The sequence below is a fragment of the Podarcis gaigeae genome (assembly GCF_964106915.1).
Source record: "Podarcis gaigeae genome assembly, chromosome: Z".
Lineage (NCBI taxonomy): Eukaryota > Metazoa > Chordata > Lepidosauria > Squamata > Lacertidae > Podarcis > Podarcis gaigeae.
The window spans coordinates 14,202,756-14,220,924 of record NC_139691.1 but is presented as its reverse complement, the minus strand read 5'-3'; the positions used below and the strand labels follow the sequence as shown (position 1 = coordinate 14,220,924).

Here is an 18,169-nt window from a genome sequence, read left to right as displayed (position 1 = left end):
CCACCCAAGCAACAGAGGTTAAGGGTGGGCCAGTTTCCTGTATGTTGAAGCTTCTTCCCTTGTCTTTAGAAAGGAAATGAGCCAAGGCTGCATTTACACACAATCAAAGGATGTAAAAAAGGGGGTTTGTAGGGCAGCCTGCCTTGACCCGGTGCCCTCCAGACATTGTTGGACTCAAATTTGAATAAGCCCCAGCCAGCATGGCCATTGTTTGGGGATGGTGGAAGGTGTAGTCCACTATCTGTAGAACACAAGGCTGGAAAGGCTACAGTAGGACTAAAATTTCTCATCAGATTGGGAAATTTCCCATCGGCCTCAAGGGGAGTGCATTTATGTTGCAAAAATACACAATAAAACTATTAATACACAGTAACTAATAAATAAATACTAATGTAAATTCCTTCTTCCGACCATTTTCTGCCACTCCCTTCAGACACCTGGCTCTCACGCAGGGCCCAAACAAACTCACAGATCACTCCATTCCCAAAGAAGTTTCCTGGAATCTGCTGGCACCATCCTAGTCTTTCATGCTGGGGTTTCTGGACAGGCACCCAGGTCTCATGGTGCTTCCTTGGGCCACCCACCACTGCATCCCATTCTGCTCTCAGATTAGCTGTACTGCATGAACCCAGTTCCAGGCAGCAGCAGGTTTGGTTGGGTGAGTTTCCTAGGAGGTCCAAAGGATGGCCAATATGACATCCATCCACTTACTGTTCTTTCTGTGGCCTCTGCAGGGGTAGTGGTGGTGCAAGCAACTTGATGAGAGATCTGATTTAGTATCTTTGACTTTTATATATATCTTCAGTAAACAAAAGCAAAAAAATAAAATAAAGAAAATCTGCCGTGTTAGTTTATTTCATGCTATCTTGACAAGTTTTCCCAAATAATAAAAAAAATCACTTGAATTGAAATTGGGACTGGGGTGGATTTAATCAAATGAGAGTAGCATGGCTTAAATGTTTGAACCAACTGAGTGCTTTACTTGGAAACTATTTTTATTGTAGGACTTGTAAATATTTTAAGACAGGAGAATGCAATAGCATTTACTTCTCTTCTATTGTTTAGAATTTAAGTGGGTGGTGGTTAAGACACTAAAACTGTTAACGGACTAATTTTAGCATGTCTGAATAGCTCTGGGCATAAATATGTGATTCCTAGAGGTAGTCACCAGTGTAAGTGACTTACAGCTTATACATGGTCCACCACAACATCATTAGGGACAATAAATGGGAAATGATGGTCATTGCACACTTATAAAAGCATAGAATTGGAAGAGAGCTGAGAGACTGTCTAGTTCATGCTTTGCACATGTATCCATGGGCTTGGTGGAGTGAACTGGTAGCAACATGGAATGGCATGCAGGTAAAGTGAGCAGGCTGGCAGGAGATGGAGCGCTCTATCCCTTTGCTGTACTCAGAATAGAAATGCACACTTGGCTAATGAAAAAAGGGGTGGCTCTCTCCTTCTCTCCTTTGCCAGCAGGCTAGTAAATATTATTTTTCAGGCTAGTAACTTCATTTATACACCTGGCTTAAAGACCTTAGAATCTTCATTCCCAACTGAAATTTAACCTTATTTAAATAAGAAAGTATGTATTTACATTCCTAAACCACCATTTGGTGCTAACAAGGGCCCTCAGAGCAGTTTACAGAAACTTACATTTGAGGGGTACGGAACCTCTAAGGTCCAAGAGCCACATGTGGTGCTCCAGATTCTTTATCCAGCTTTTGGCCATGTCTCTTCAGCAAGCTGCACCTTCCCTGGCTCTCCTCCACACCCTCCTGGACTGCTTTTGCCTGGCTGAAATGTGTCCTTGAGCTGTGATAATCTCTCCTTTGCCTTAGATGAAGGGTGTGTGTGTATAGAAATTCCTTACTTTTGCATGCGTAGAAGTAAACAAGCTATGCAAAAAAGTAACACGGAATCATAGAATTGTAGAGTTGGAAGGGACCCCAAGGGTCATCTAGTCCAGTGTTTCCCAACCTTGTGCCTCCAGATGTTTTTGGCCTACAACTCCCATCATCCCTAGCTAGCAAGACCAGTGGTCAGGGATGATGGGAGTTGTAGGCCAAAAACATCTGGAGGCACAAGGTTGGGAAACACTGATCTAGTCCAACCCCCTGCAATGAGGAATCTCAACTAAAGTATCCATGACAGATGGCCACCCAGCCTCTGCTTAAATTCCTCCAAGGAGGGAGAGTCCACCATCTCCCGAGGAAGCCCAAGCTTGGTCTGCTATTGAGCAGCTCTTACCATCAGAAAGTACTTCCCAATCTTTATTCGTAATCTCCTTACTTGTAATTTGAAGCCATTGGTCCAGGTCCTACCCACCAGAGCATAGCCTTTCTTGCAAGCCTGAGTTCATTCTGAGCTTTAGCTCACTTGACATTCACCCTGCAACTGTTGGCTACTCATGTATACTCTTCCTTTGTGATTTCCTTTTTCTTCCATTTCTTGTATATGCCCTTCTTAAATCTCAGCTCAGCTGTAATCTCCTTATGCAGCCACACAGGTTTCTTTATATGCCTCCCATCTCTCTTGTTGGAATTGTCTGTCTTTGTGCCTTCAATATTTCACCTTTAAGGCATAGTTAGGGGGCGGGGGCACTGGACGCCACTCTGTGAGCCACATGTCTCTCCTGGGAGTGACACGGTAGATGCCTGCAGGCTCCGCATTGCCCAAAAAAGCAGCGTGGGGCTTGCGTCTGCCCGCCACTTCCTGCAGGCTCAGCCAACATACAACTGAGGGGGAGGCAGTGAGCGGACTGTCTGCAAGCTTTGTGCGGCTCTTTTGAGCAGCGCAGGGCTGGCACCTGACCATCGTTTCCCCCTCAGCTGTAGCGCAGCTGAGGGTGAGGTGATGGGCAGGCAACAGCATGGGGATTGCTTCTGCCCACCACCTCCCCCTCCGCTGCCCTACAGCAGAGGGGGAGGCCCGGCTCTGCGCAGCTCACCCTGCCCCGGCTTGCCCCATGGGTGGCCTGCCCTGGGCCTGGATGCATGCGCTGCCTTGGGTGCCTGAGCGGCTAGCTATGCCGCTGACTCCCACTCATTTCTGACCATGGGACCTCACTCAGTAGATCCTTAAGTTTTTTGAAATCAACCTCCTTAAAGTCCAGAGTGCATGTCTGACTACAGTCAGTTTCCCCTAGCCTCTGTATTATGAAACCCAGGATGACATGATCACTTCTTCCCAAGTTTTTGAGTAGTTCCACTCCGTCAATCAGTTCCTCTCTCTCGTTGAGGATCTGGTCCAAAATAGATGTTCCCCTTGTTGCTTAGTTAAACCTTACATTCTCGGCAGAGGTTGAGTTCCAACAGATATCAGGGAAGTTGAAGTCTCCTATGAGTATTATATCTCTCCTTCTTGAATGTTTGGTAATCTGCTCTAGGAAGCGCATCCAACTCTTTAGCCTGGCTTGGCAGACACCCACAGTAAGGTCACTGTTGTTTCTCTCTCCTACAATTTTTACCCATATACTCTCAATCTGCTTTTCATTCTCCAGGTCATGGATAACTTCACAAGTGTACATATCCTCTACATATAATGTTGCTACTCCTCCCTTCCTATTTCTACATTCCAGTCTTGAGTCTCATCCCACCAGATTTCAGTAATGCCTGCCAGAAAACAAGCTTACACTGTCTTCCATTAGATAGCTCTTTAGATAGTTGAAACATACCCAACTCCCTCAACCATTCCTCATAAGGCTTGGTTCTATGCTACCTTCCTCTGCATGCATTCCAGTCTGTCAATATCCTTATTAAACTGTGGTGCCCAGAACTGGACACAGTACTCTAGGTGTGCTCTAGCCAAGGTGGAATAGAGCAGTATTATTACTTGCCTTAATTGGGAAACATCCATTGCTCCACCCACTTTCTATCTCTGGCCCCCAGCATAGCACCGGCCCAATACATTTTGGCACTTGACGTGAACCAAAAAATGCCGGCCCCCCTGCCAGGGAAGAATGGGTGAATGAAGATCTACATTGGGAACGGGGGTGGGTGTCAAATCAGTGTTACCCCATGGCTGAAGTGGGATTCAAAGGCCGTCACAGTTGGAGGGAAGGGGCTCACTCTGAATCCTGCCAATTGGGTGCACAGTCCAGGAGACCCTATAGTACGTTGGCTCCCAGTACGTTTCCGGGCACAATTCAAAGTGTTGTTGCTGACCTTTAAAGCTCTAAACGGCCTTGGCCCAGTATACCTGAAGGAGCGTCTCCACGCCCATCGTTCAGCCCAGACACTGAGATCCATCTCCGAGGGCGTTCTGGCGGTTCCCTCAATGTGAGAAGCAAAGTTACAGGGAACCAGGCAGAGGGCCTTCTCGGTGGAACACGCTCCCATCAGATGTCAAAGAAATAAACAACCATCTCACTTTTAGAAGACATCTGAAGGCAGCCCTGTTTAGGGAATAATTTGATGAATTGTTGTATTTTAGTATTTTGCTGGAAGCTGCCCAGAGTGGCTGGGGGAACCCAGCAAGATGGGTGGGGTATTATTATTATTATCATCATCATTATTATTATTATTATTATTAAGGGCAGCCCCGCTATTTCCTCCCTAAATTTGGAAGACCAGCAGTGCCTCTTAATTGCCAAGAGGCCACTGTAGAGGTGGCATGGGAGAGCAGATCCATCCTCTAAGGAGTTCACTGCAGCAGTGACCGATGCATTCCTCTGAGGACAGATCTGCTGCCCCTGTGGATCCTGCTGCCTGAGGTGACTGCCTCACCTCTGCCTCAGGGGTGGGACATCACTGCCCCAGCAGTTACCTATACGGGCAGAAAGATGCTTTCCATTCCTGAATAAGCAATAAAACAACTGAAGCAGGTTTAAACACTTAAACCAAAATTGAAACCAGTGAGTTGAAAAGAGAGCTCCATATTCTTCTTCCCATAGGGCGCAATTAGTTGTTGTTTTTGGGGGGGGGAATAAAGAAAAAAAATTATTTCCCCCCCAGGCGCGGGGCTGGCACAGGGGAAGCCCAAGCTTCCCCCGACCCCAGCCCCCAGGACAGCCTGCTATCCTAGGGAGCCCGGCGGGAAGTCGCGCTGGTCTCCCCAGGCTTGCGGAGAGCTGCGCAAAGCCCAGGCGCACTCTTCAGCAAGCCCCAGGCTTCGGAATGCAGGCAGCTCTGCGCAACCCTTGGGAGACCGGCACGAAGTCGCGCCAGTCTCCCAAGGGTTGCACAGAGCTTCCTGAAGCCTGGAGAGCGAGAGGAGTCAGTGTGCACCGACCCCTCTCGCTCTCCAGGTTTCAGCGAAAGCCTGCATTCGCCCCATAGGACGCACACACATTTCCCCTTCATTTTTGGAGGGGGGAAAGTGCGTCCTATAGGACGAAAAATACGGTACTCTTCCTTTTCTATTCTTCCCATCGCTTTCTGGCCCACACCTGTCAAAGCTTATGTTTTAAACCCCCTTGTTTCAGGGACACCACCCACCCACCCACCCTCGTTGCACTTTTGCAGAGCTTAGGAAGTGGAGTCATACACTGGTATAATGTTAACAGTATGCTTTGGCCTCTAAAGCCCAAGCTTCCTCTTTCATCTGGAGTTCATCCTTCTGCTCTACTTCCGCCAAAATCCTCATGCACCCCCACTCCGCCTCCCCGTTGGCCAGGGCTTTAATTGAAGCTTCTCTGTCTTTGCCACTCACTCTTCAGATGACAGAGAGGCGCTCAGTGAAGAGGGAAATGCCATTTTAATGGGCAGCGTTGTGTAACTCGTTACATAAGTCACCTCTGTGCTCAGAAGCGCTTTGGAAGAGTTCTGTTCACTCAGAGGCGCTTTGTGGCTTCATTATCAGGTGGGAAGAGAGGACCTTTGTTGCTCTCCCTCTGGTAGCTTTTGGGATGCTTCCTTCCTGTCCCCTTAGGCCTTTTTTGAAAAAGAGTGACACAACTTGTTAGCCCTCCAGTTGATTGCACGATTCTTAAATTTTGAGTGTTCTTTCAAAAGCTGTGTCTGCTTCCAAGCATCATTGTCACAGTGGGGGAAATAAATGTTTTGACTGACCTGGGGCTTTTTTATGTGTGTGAAATTGTCTGCCTGGTCTTTTAAAGGAATCATTTTTTAAAAAAGCAGTTTCAGAAAAGTGTCCTTTGAGGAAATCAAGGGCTTTGGGTTTTCAGATTATTTATATCTAGGCTGGATTGTTCTCAGTCTCTCTAATAGTGAACTCATGTGGTGGGTACCGACAGAAATAGTGGAGTCAAACTGGGACCACTAAGAAACAAGAGAGAGATAAATTGGTATGTTGTGGCAGGGCTACCTTGAGGTTTGCAAAGTACAAACTCTTTTTCTTACAAACCACACAAACTCTTAAGGGAGTTAAAACACAGCAGCCCCAAATAATCCCAAAGAAAACTCAGCTTGCTTACTAGCCGCATAATAGGTTGGTTAGAAGGGAAACTGGAAAGAGGGAGTGGAATGGAGTATCCTTGAGGAGAGCATGCTGGGCTGACTAGAATCCTGAACAGAAGCCCGTAGGTGAGATACATATTACAACTCTTTCTGTGCATGTCCCACTATGGCTGTATGCTTCCTCCTGATTCGCTTGCACAAAGCTCACACAGGAGTTAGATTGTGGGCAATAATCCAAGATTCGTCCTACTCAGAGGAGACTCATTGAAACTGATAGACATGACTAACTTAGGTTCATGAATTTTGCATGATCTACTCTGCTGGCTACAACCCACAAGCAGCACACCACACGTCCCCCAAACAAAAGAGTCACTTGTTTTATTTTGCAAAAAAGTAAGCTTGTTTTTTGTCCTGCTGCTTGCATCCTGCTGCAAGCCTGGGGCCAATAAATCCTCCACTAGCTCCTTTTTTCCTGCCTCAATCTGCCCCTATGGTTTTCAAAAAATAAAAATAAAAAATGGACCTCCTTCACCAGGTTTTAATGTTGGCCAACTGACAAAAGCTTTGCTCAAGCAAATTGCAGTGTGTCGAAATGTCGCCCAGCTGCTGTGAGCTGCTCCAGCAGCATTCGAAGGTGACTCAGAATTGCTGGTGCTCGGGACTGGCTCTCTGTGCCTGAAGGCGGTTTCCCAGCCAGGGCACTCTTGCCTGGGAGTCACAGGCTGGTTTTTAAATTTTTGTCAGTGCGTGTGTGCGCGCGCGCTGTGTGTGTTGTCAGGAGTTAGGCACGCGCCGACTTGTGGCAAGGCAAGCTTTAAAGCCAGCATAAGGCCATGACTCAGCAGCTGGACCACGTTCAAACCCAGCCTGGTAATAAGGCACATTCGTCTTTGCCAAACGGATGAAATGAGGAAGGTTTGTATGCAGGCTTATGTGTTAGACTTTTTCTCGGGGATGTGGAGAGGAGGCAAAGGCTGTGGCCCAGAGATCTTGGTTAGGATCAGGGGCTCTGTTGTTAACCATTTTCAAAGGCAAGGAAGCATCCATGGAGATGAAATGCAGGTGCCCATGGGAGGCTGTTTTGAGAGGGAATGAAATTGTTTGATTAAAGGGGTATAAAACTATGCATGGCATGGAGAAAGCGAATAGAGTGACATTTCCCCTCCCCTTCTCATAACACTAGAACCCCAGGATCTTCCCTTGAAGGTGAATATTTAAAGATTTCAAGACAGGCACAAAGAAGTAGTGCTCCACACAACACATAGTTAAAACAGTAGGATTGGCTGCAGCAGGATGATGCGACAACCACCAGTTTGAATGGCTTTAAAGAGGAAGTAGACAAACACATGGAGCAAAGGCTATCAGTGGCTGGTAGCTATGATATGCTTCTTTATGCCTCTTAAATCCACTTGCTGGGAATCACATGTGAAGAGATGGCTGTTGCACTCAGGGTCCCGCTTGGGGGTTTTCTTAGGCCTCTGGTTGGGCACTGTGAGAACACGATGTGTGACTAGATGGGCCTTGGACCTGATCCGGTGCACCAGGCTCTTCTGATTGGAACCCTGATCTCTGACAGACTTAACCGCTAAAAATAATGAGCAAGTTTTCAGAGGTTCTCCATAATTCATCATCACACCTTAATGACTTTAGCAGTTCCCTTTCCGGTTCATTTTTGCTCTTTCCCACTCCTTCCCTTGCTATGGACATCTTAAAAACATGCTTGCTATTTTGTGACATTTTGATATGTTGGATAGCAAAGGTGTTGCCTAGTTATGGATTTTGGAATTGTAAAATTTGAACATTTTCATATCATTTACAAGCTGACATAAAAGCAGTAAATGTGAAGAACTATTTTCACATCATATCGATAGCACCACACACTCTGGCATGGGGTAGGAGGAAAGAAAATGTAACAAGGGCATTCCTAACTGTACACATAAATTTATTTGGTTTTCAAATTAAAATTTTACAATCACAAACATACAACATAAAGACAAGATTCCAGAGAATCTCCTGGACTTCCCTCCTCCCCTTTGTGGGCCCTATTATTAATCATTTCCTCCTGCATCTTTTATAATCAAATCTTTTACATCTCCATTATATCCAAAATTCACCATTAAACTACAATTGTTATTCAAATCCTACTAACGATTTTAATTGTTTACAATGGTTTTTAAGGTAAATTATAAAAATTTCCCCATTCCTTATTAAAAATTTGATCTTCCTGATTTCTTATTCTTCTGTTCATTTTTGCCATTGAGGCATAATCCCATCAACTTGATCTGACATTCTTATCTGGTAGGGACTTTATCTTCTTTCCATCTCTGGGCCAATAATATCCACGCAGCTATGGTCCCATACATAAACAGTCTTTTCTGCTCTCTTAGGATTTCGGCACCTAGAATTCCTAAAAGAAAGCTTCAGTGTTGCTGTTTTTTAAGATAAAACCTAACCATACACAGTCTTAGCTAGGAGTAAGTCCCATTAAACTTGGTGGGAATCAGGACCCATCTGCACTGTACGTTAAAAACACTATCATACAACTTTAAACAGTCATTGTTGCCCCCAAAGCATCTGGGGAAGTGTAGCTTGTACACGATGGTGAGAGTTTTTAGGAGATATCGTATTCTCTTCCTAGAACTACAATGCCCAGAGTTCCCTGGGGAAGAGGGTTTAGCTGTTAAAACCACTCTGGGAATTGTAGCTCAGTGCAAAGAAAAGGGGTCGTCTAACAACTCCCAGGACCCTTAACAAACTACAGCTCCTATATTTATTTTTGGCTGCAAAGTGGTATAGTAGTGCTTTAAAGGTTTGATGTAGATGAAGCCTTAATTCTTAGTAAACATATACATAATTTCCCTCTCAGTTACTTACTAGACAAGAGGGATAAGGAAAGCTGAGCGTTGGAGGAAATGTTATTCTTTCCGTGATTGCAACCCAATCAAATTTAATCTCATTCGAAAGCAGGACATGGTGAAGGCGGGGTAAACCCATCTCACTGTGGAAATACTAGAATTAGGCCTGTCACCCATTTTAAAAAGCCATGGCTAATCTAATTGTGTGAATTTTAATCCATGGAAGGAATCTGTGTAAATTTGCATAGAAATACAAAAGAGTTCTTTCCGTCCTTTGTTTTAGACTAGAGGTCTAAAACCTTTTCAATCCTTTGGGCACAGAACACTGTAGACAGCATCCCCTCTGGTCACTTCAAGATACGCATACCCAAAAAGACACTCACTCATCACTTTACTAAGAGTTTTGGGTAGAAGTTGGATCTACTAGAATTAAACTGAGCCTTAAAAATGTCATCCTTCCAACTTCCCCTTTCAGCTCTACGTACTTTTTAAGGGAGAAAAAGCCTATCTCATGGATCATGCAGCAAATTATCCTCCAATCCTCCAGAGGGGAGGACACAACCTTACAGGTCCAAATGACAAGAAGCAGAATTTTGACAGAACATTTAAAAATTCAGAAGGCAGCAGACTTACCTTTGCTAAGAGATTTTCAAGCAGAGGCCCCCTTCCAGGGATATTGGACCAGGTTATCTTTGAAGAGCCAACCCCGCCTCAATGTCCTATGCATCTTTGGCACATTGTTATTTGGATTAGGAACACCCAGAGCACCATTTATGTCATGGCAATTTGTTTTGATATTGGACAGTCACATATGCTGGAATAGAAAAGGTTTAACTTAGCATTTATCATTGTTAGAGAGAGAAGGTTAGTGTTGAAACAGCTGACAGTCATAATGCAGTACTTTTTCTGCTAGCACAGAGGGAGTTTTGCATAATGACCTTTGTAGCAGCCTGCAAGTACAGTGGTACATCTAGTTACAAACTTAATTTGTTCCAGAAGTCCGTTCTTAAGCTGAACCTGTTCTTAACCTGAGGTACTACTTTAGCTAATGGGGCCTCACGCTGCATGTGCGCCTCTAGTGCACGATTTCTGTTCGCATCCTGGGGCAAAGTTCACAACCAGGAGCAGCTACTTCTAGGTTAGCAGAGCTCATAACCAGAAGAGTTCGTAACCAGAGGTACCACTGTACCCCAAAACTATGTATTACCACAGTATGGAAGTCAGTTGTGGACTGCAGTTGTGTTATATTGCAAGACTTGGGGTGGAAAGAGTGCAAATAGTGCTAGTAGTTTCTTTTTTCTGAGTACTTTGAGGTAAGTCTTGAGCCTACGAAGACTTCTGTGTGACTCAGCAGCTCCATGGGCCAGTTGTCTGCATGCCAGTGATGACCCATCTCCCGTTTCCTTTGACATGAGCAGCTCTGGATTTCGACCTGTCCATTTGTGGGTTTAGTACATGGTTGCAGAGTCTGTTCCCTTGCACAAAATTCAGCATCCTAAGAATGTTGGCTCTGATATTTAAAATTAAGCAAATAAATAAATAAATCTCTCATTTGAAGCTGTACAGTGAAATTAGAAACTTGGTTCCCTCTTGGCCATTCGGCCATTGAAGCTAGTTAAATCGGCCGCACATGTACATAGCCACTCACCTATGGTGATTGAGAAATGCCCCTAGACAACCAGACAGTCTGGAATCCTTCAGAAAAGAGCTGAAGCTCAATGTTACTTATTTTTATTTATTAAATTTGTATACTGCCCTTCATCCAAAGATCCCTGGGTGGTTCCCAGCATAAAGTATTAGAACATCTGTCTTTTACCCAGAAGGTCCCTGGTTCCATTACTGGCATTTCTAAGTAGGTCTGGGAATGTCCCTTGATGAAACTCCAGAGAGCCACTGCCAGACAGTGTAGACAGTACTGGGCTTGATGAACTCATGGTCTCTTTCAGTATGTACCTATTAATTTATGTACCTATTTATTCAGAACTCTAAGGACTAGAATGTTACTTTATGATTAGGGGACTCTATGTAAGGCAACTCCCTATGTTCCTTTGTGTTAGGATTATTTCAAAATGGAATATATTGCTTCTTTATTTGAAAAGCAGCCCTACTCCCCCCTACCCCTTACAGCTATAACTTGCTACAAAAATGAGATCCAACCTTCTTGGTATGTCCAGTCCTCTGCCAAAGTAGATGTGATGTGAGAGAAGTTTATAAAATTTTGCATGGCATTGGGGAAATGTATATAGTGTATATAGAGAAAAGTTTTTCTCCCTCTCTCAAAACACCAGAACTGGTGGACTTCTAATAAAGTCAAATGTTGGAAATTTAGGACAGATAAAAGGAAAGACTTCTTCATGCAGCACATCGTTAAACTCTGGAGCCTCCTTCCACAGAAAGCAATGATAACTACCAACTTGGGTGGCTTTAACAGAGGATTTGACAGACTCATAGAAGAAAAAGCTATGGATGGCAACTAGCCATGATGGCTATGCTCTGTCTCCATGGTCGGAGGCAGTAATGCTTCTGAATACCAGTTGCTGGAAACCACAAAAGTGGAGAATTGCCCTTGTCCTCAGGTCCTACTTGCAGGCTTCCCATTGGGCCTCTGGTTGGCCACTGTGAGAAGAGGATGTTGGCCTAGATGGGATGTTGTTCCAGCAGCCAGGCTCTTCTTGCATTCTCATGTATTCTGTTTGCCTAGCCTAACTGTAGGCAGATAGACATAACAGCCGGTGTGATTTATAAACTGAGGCAACCGCATCCTTGAACAAGCTGAAGGAACAGATTGAGAGAGCCAGTGTTTATTTTTGTCTAATATTGTACTAGAAGGCCGGGTGGTTGTTTCCCATCTGGCTTGCCTGCCTCGCCGCTTAGCTCCCCCTGTTGCTTAAATTTATATACTGCCCTTCATCTGTTGTAACAGCGGTGTCAAGATTCCAGTGGATGCAAGCAATTTTATCCTCAAAAGCTTTGCAAACAAGTCACAGTGAGTTGCCATAGGTTCCGCCACCTCCCTCGGGCCAGACTGTAGCAGGCTCCATACTACCTGGAAAAGCTCAACTAGACCACACAATGAGAATGCAGTGGAAGCATCAGAGTAAGGCTTCTTCTTTGCAGGCTTCACTGCTCACTAGGTATACTCAATGATGAGCCCCTACCAGAGTTTGATTGCATTCAACCAGATTGTTCTTCTACTAATGTTTGAACCATCTCCTAGCCTCTTTCCTTGCCAGGGGCAAAACTAGGCTGTATTTCACCTGGGTCAAAGACCAAGTTTGGCACCTCCTTGTGCATATTTGCATATACAGAGAGAGAGAGCCTGGGAGCCTCAATGGCGCCCCTCTGGAGCCTTCACACCGGGGCAAAACACCTGGCTAGCTCCCCTGTAGCTTTGGCTCTGTTTTTCGCTCTAAGCTCTGGAGTATACCAGGGAGCCAAGCAGGAGAGGGCGCTCAGGGGTGATCCTGTCAGCAGCCTGAGCCATTCAGTTGTTCCAGAGGTCAGCCAGAGCTCGGACAGGAAATCTCCCAGAGCACTCTGGAAGCCCACTGGATCCATTGGCTTCTAAGGGCAGACCATCCTAACAGGTCCCCCACCTCAGCAGAGGGGAAAAGGTGCTGAAAGGCTACATCTCAACAGGAAGTGATCTGACAAGGGACTGGTGTCAATATCCCCTACTTTGAGATCACCCTCTTCCTATCCAGTTGAGAAAACAAGGTCCAGAGTGTGGCCTGGCATAGTCATCATTGGAGCCATGACAGCCGCATAGTCATCATTGGAGCCGTGATGTTGAAGAGCAGTATAGATATATGAGCATGCACACACACATACACACACACACACACACAAAGTCCTGAGCCACCCCAGAGCCAGTCACCTCAATATGGATGTTGAAGTCCCCCTCCCCCCAAACCAGTTGTCTGGGAGTCCCAGCACCTCTTCTGAGACCAGCTGTGTCAGCTTAGGCAGGAGACTGCCAGCAGTGGCTTACTGTGAAAGCACCGGGGCTTGTTTCACTTTGCAGTTTCAGTGGTTACAAATATGCCTGCTGATGTTAGAAAGGTACCGCTTCTTCTTTGCAAGGGTTACAGACCGCGAAAAGTGCATTGAAACTAAAATAGCTCAAATGAAAATGAGGGGGGGACCCCATACATGATTATGCTTCCTCTCCTCATTTAAGCAGCCAGTTTAACAATATATATTTACAGTAGTACCTTGGTTTACAACCATAATCCGTTCCAGAGGTCCGGTTGTAAACCAAAACAGGTTGTAACCCAAGGCACACTTTCGCCAATGGGGCCTAAAAAAAAATTGGTTGTAATCCAAAAAAAAGGGACAGACTTCTGGGTTTGACGTGGTTGTAATCCAAAACGGTTGTAATCCAAAAGCGATTGCAAACCAAGGTACCACTGTATATCCTTTTCCGCATTTATTCCAGCTACCATGGCCTCCCCCCATATATCTGCTGGCATGTTGGGTTGTATTCAACATAGGCCACATTCACATTGTACTCTTAAAGCATTATAATGCTACTTTAAACAGTTAGGGTTTCTGACAAAAGATTCTGAGATCTGTAGTTTGTTAGGGGTGTTGAGAGTTGTCAGGACACCCCCTATTCTCCTCACAGAGCTACATTTCTTGAGGGTTTTAACAGTCCTTCACAGGGAACTCTGGGAATTGTAGCTTTGGGAGGGGCACGGGGGTCTTGTAACAGCTCCCAGCACCCTTATATTGGAAAAACAGGGAGAGGATTAAATCTTTAATATTGAAAATATTATATCATGAAAGCCCATGTTGACCCTGTACTATTATTGACAAATTATACTGAAGACAGGGAAAGAACGCAAATCTGCTTCCACCCACAGTCTCCACTCAGCACCGTTGAGGCATACAATGGTGCCTCGCAAGACGAAATTAATTCGTTCCGCAAGTCTTTTCGTCTTGCGAGTTTTTCGTCTTGCGAAGCACGGTTTCCCATAGGAATGCATTAAAAATCAATTAATGCGTTCCTATGGAAACCACCTTCAGACCAGGTCCGGGGACAGTCTGTCCCCCGACCTCTTCTGAAGGCCGGTGGGGGGCGAAAGTCTTTGCTCCCCCCCCTGCCTTCCCGGGACAGCGGAGAAGTCCTCCGCTGTCCCGGGGTTTTTAAAATGCTGGTGGGCGGCAGCGAAGGCTGCTCCCAGGGCGATTTTAAAATGCTGGCGGGCAGCAGCGAAGCCTTCGCTGCCGCCCACCAGCATTTTAAAAACCCCGGGACAGTGGAGGACTTCTCCGCTGTCTGGTGTGATCTTAAAATGCTGGCGGGCGGCAGCGCTGCTGCCCGCCAGCATTTTAAAATCGCCCCGGGACAGCGGAGGAATTCTCCGCTGTCCCGGGGCGATTTAAAAGCCCCCGGGAAGGCAGGCAGGGGGGACAAAGACTTTCGCCCCCCACCGGCCTTCAGAAGAGGTCCTGGTCGTCCCCCCCTCCGGCCTTCCTGGACCTCTTCTGAAGGCCGGAGGGGGGGGGAAAGGCTTTGCTCCCCACCGCTAGCATTTAAAAGAGGTCCCCCGAGATTTCCCTATGGGCTTTCTTCTTGTGAAGCAAGCCCATAGGGAAATTCGTTTTGCGAAGCGCCTCCAAAACGGAAAACCCTTTCGTCTAGCGGGTTTTTCGTCTTGCGAGGCGTTCGTCTTGCGGGGCACCACTGTATTATTTAACTTGGCAGTGTTTTCATTCTAGTAAAAAAGGTGTCTGTAATCACTATGAAGTTGTTACCACAAGTACCACACTTTTAACCAGTGCAGGGGGTGGGCAGGGGGAAGGTGCTGGTACTGCGGACCCTTGAGTACCCTCAGAAAAAAAGCGCTGCTTTGAGGGGTCAAATAAACCTGTTACTGACCCGTGGCAGAGCATCTCCAGGTAGAGCAGGGAAAGACTCCTAGTCTGACACCCTGGTGAGCTGCTACTAGTCAGTGTTGACAGTTCTGGGCTAGAAGGGACCACCAGTCTGACCTGCACATGGCAGTTTTCAGTGTACATATTTGAAGACTGCAATATGCAACACCTGCTATAATGGTCAGTTTCTCATTTGTCATCTTGAATCATTAATAGCTAGTTCTTCTGACGCTACGATTTTGTATTGCTGTATATCATGTGCTTTGTTTCAGCATCAGCCAACCATAATAAAGATTTGATTTATTGATATGGGCATATCGCTTGGTGCAAGTTGGATTCCAGCCCAGTCAGATAAATACACTCATACCCCTCATCTTTTTTTTTAGATTCTCAGCGCTCCCATCTCGCCTCATTCACCATGAAGTTGAAGGACAAGTTCCACTCTCCCAAAATAAAGCGGACACCATCCAGGAAAGGGAAGCAGCCTGACCTCATGGTGAAGACTCCTGAGAAGGTGGTGAACAAGGTAAGTGTGTGGTGTCATGCCCCATGAGGGGCAGGTGGTGCAATAGAGGCATTGCTCGTAAGTAGATATGTTGAGCAGGAAGCAGTGGAAGTAGGGAGGTCCACCACAGAAACTTCCTTGCACCACAAGCCTGCAGGCCAGAGGCCAGCCTTGCTCCTTGGTCTGAGTTGAGTCTTTGTGGATTCCTGTCTCTTCCCCCCCCCCCCCCGTGCATTTCTGGTGTTGATGGGCCAACAAGGTAGGTCCCCAGTGTGGAGGCCCCACTCCAGGGGTCCCTGGACCAAGACCACCACCCCCACTCTGCCAGGCTTGAACACTCAATCCATCTCAGGTGTGAACATCATGCTGTATGTCTGAGTCACCAGCAAGCCTCCTTGTTGGTGCCACTGGTCTGACGCACCTGGCCAGGCTCCATCCTGCTTAGTCTGCTGCTCTAGGTTGGGGTTCTGGGAGAGAGAGAATGAAGCAGCCTGCAGCATTGGGTGAATTTATTTATGAGGCCAAGTGTTTAAGCAGAGAGACTTGCGCAACAGTCAGTCTTTGTGGGGATTAGCTCCTAAGCAGTGTTAACTATTGTCTTCAGCCAAATGATTAGCCGAAAGGGATGCAACTGATCAGGTTCACAGTGCAGGCAAGGATGCTGTCACTTTGGGAGAATGAGAGTGGCCCGTGGAAGGCTTCCTCAAGATTTTATGCAGAGCCAACATGGGTGTTTCAGAGCAGGCTCTGTATTATTTGTCCTGTATCTGTATATATTTATTTTGGGGGCCAAGCCTGGTTAACCATTGACTAGGGAGAGTCTAGCTAAAGTGGAAATTGAGTCGCCAAAAGTAACATTGAAATTCCTGGGTATAGTGCAACCCCCACCCCGGGGGGAAAACTCCCAACCCGAAACAAAGTTTTAAAAAACCACACCTGCTTACTTTTAATAGAGCCCTGTTTGTCTTGTGCTAAATTTGATTCCCAAGACTTGCTGCAGGAAAGCGTCCCCAAAACATCATTCCATGTGATTTCTGTATCAGGGAGAAATAAAGTGTGCCTTTCTGATACAGCCCATTAGTTGATAGGGCTCCAGTTTCTTGGATTGTGTAGGTGTGAGTCGCTCATTTAGTTTTCTGAGAGAGTTGTGGTGGTTCTACTCTTCTAGCTTTTGTTTGGTACAGTCCTCTTGCGTGTAGCTGGAGGGAGGCACATCCCTTTGGCACTCCCTCCTGTTACATATCAGCCAGGCACCATTTCCAAGGGCCTGCTTGGCTGTATTGAAGATGCTCCTCTTTCAATAAAGTGGGGGTTATTTTTTATCACAGTTGGTATTCATATTGAATTCAAAACCATTTTTAAAATAAGATAGGGACGTGGGTGGCGCTGTGGGTTAAACCACAGAGCCTAGGACTTGCCGATCAGAAGGTTGGCAGTTCGAATCCCCGCAACAGGGTGAGCTCCTGTTGTTCTGTCCCTGCTCCTGCCAACCTAGCAACTCGAAAGCACATCAAAGTGCAAGTAGAGCAGTAGGTACCGCTCCGGTGGGAAGGTAAACAGCGTTTCCGTGTGCTGCTCCGGTTTGCCAGAAGCGGCTTAGTCATTATGGCCACATGACCCGGAAGCTGTACGCCGGCTCCCTCGGCCAATAAAGCAAGATAAGCACCGCAACTCCAGAGACGGCCACAACTGGACCTAATGGTCAGGGGTCCCTTTACCTTTAATATATGTTTTTCTTGCATTGCGAAATAGCTTCAAGGTGCTTCATTGGAAGTAATTCATAATTGAATTCTGCCAGGGATTCTTTTAGTTGTGATTACTGCATTGCAGGATATTGGAATGGATGACTCTTAGGGGCCCCTTCCAACTCTGTAATTCTGTGATTCTATGAATAATAATGACATGCAAGCAGACACATGTAGCAGTTAGTTGGCCCAGAATCTTTTTTGATAGCCCCTTCCTTCCTGTATGGTCACTGACCGAAACAGTAAATGTTTTCCTTTCTCCTTCCTTCCATTCCTCCTCAGAATCTCACTTGGCTGGAGGAGAGAGAGAAGGATGTAGTGAGTGCACTACGCTATTTCAAGACCATCGTTGACAAAATGGCAATCGACAGCAAGGTGCTGGAGATGCTGCCGGGATCTGCCAGCAAAGTACTGGAAGCCATCTTGCCCCTGGTCCAAGCAGAGACGCGGATTCAGCAGAGGTGAGTTGCTGCCAGGGGATTAACCAGGAACAAGGAGGTTGTTGTTGCTGCTGCTGCTGTTAAAAGCATATTATAAGCAATTACAGCTAAGAACAACCTTCCATCCAGTGACCACAGAGTTGCCAGGTGATCCATTAATGTCATTAAGGTAGATCCAGTGGGTCTGCACTCAATTGGGCATGCTATTGTGATGTGGAATATATTCAGTTTTGAAAGGCTCAAACCCTGCCTCCCTCCAGCCACATGATCACCAAGAAATTCACCAGCTGCAAAGGCACCACAGCAGTGTGGTTGACGTCAAATGCCTGCATACTCAATGCTCCCACCACAAGGCCTTGGATCTTCACTCATTTTAAGGATA

The 18,169-nt window shown here is 46.1% G+C and overlaps 1 protein-coding gene across 20 annotated transcripts in view; it reads left to right on the top strand.

Annotated features, from left to right (window-relative positions):
- Positions 1 to 18,169, top strand: part of RAPGEF1 (Rap guanine nucleotide exchange factor 1) — a 118,159-nt gene that overhangs the window by 51,857 nt on the left and 48,133 nt on the right. For all 20 annotated transcript variants that reach the window (XR_014559992.1, XR_014559993.1, XR_014559994.1 and 17 more), the window contains 2 exons: positions 15,484 to 15,623; positions 17,630 to 17,808. Coding sequence is in view for 16 of the 20 variants with exons in the window: in XM_083721330.1 (XP_083577456.1) it covers positions 15,484 to 15,623; positions 17,630 to 17,808 (319 nt within the window). In the remaining 4 variants the exon portion in view is untranslated. The remainder of the gene's footprint in view (positions 1 to 15,483; positions 15,624 to 17,629; positions 17,809 to 18,169) is intronic.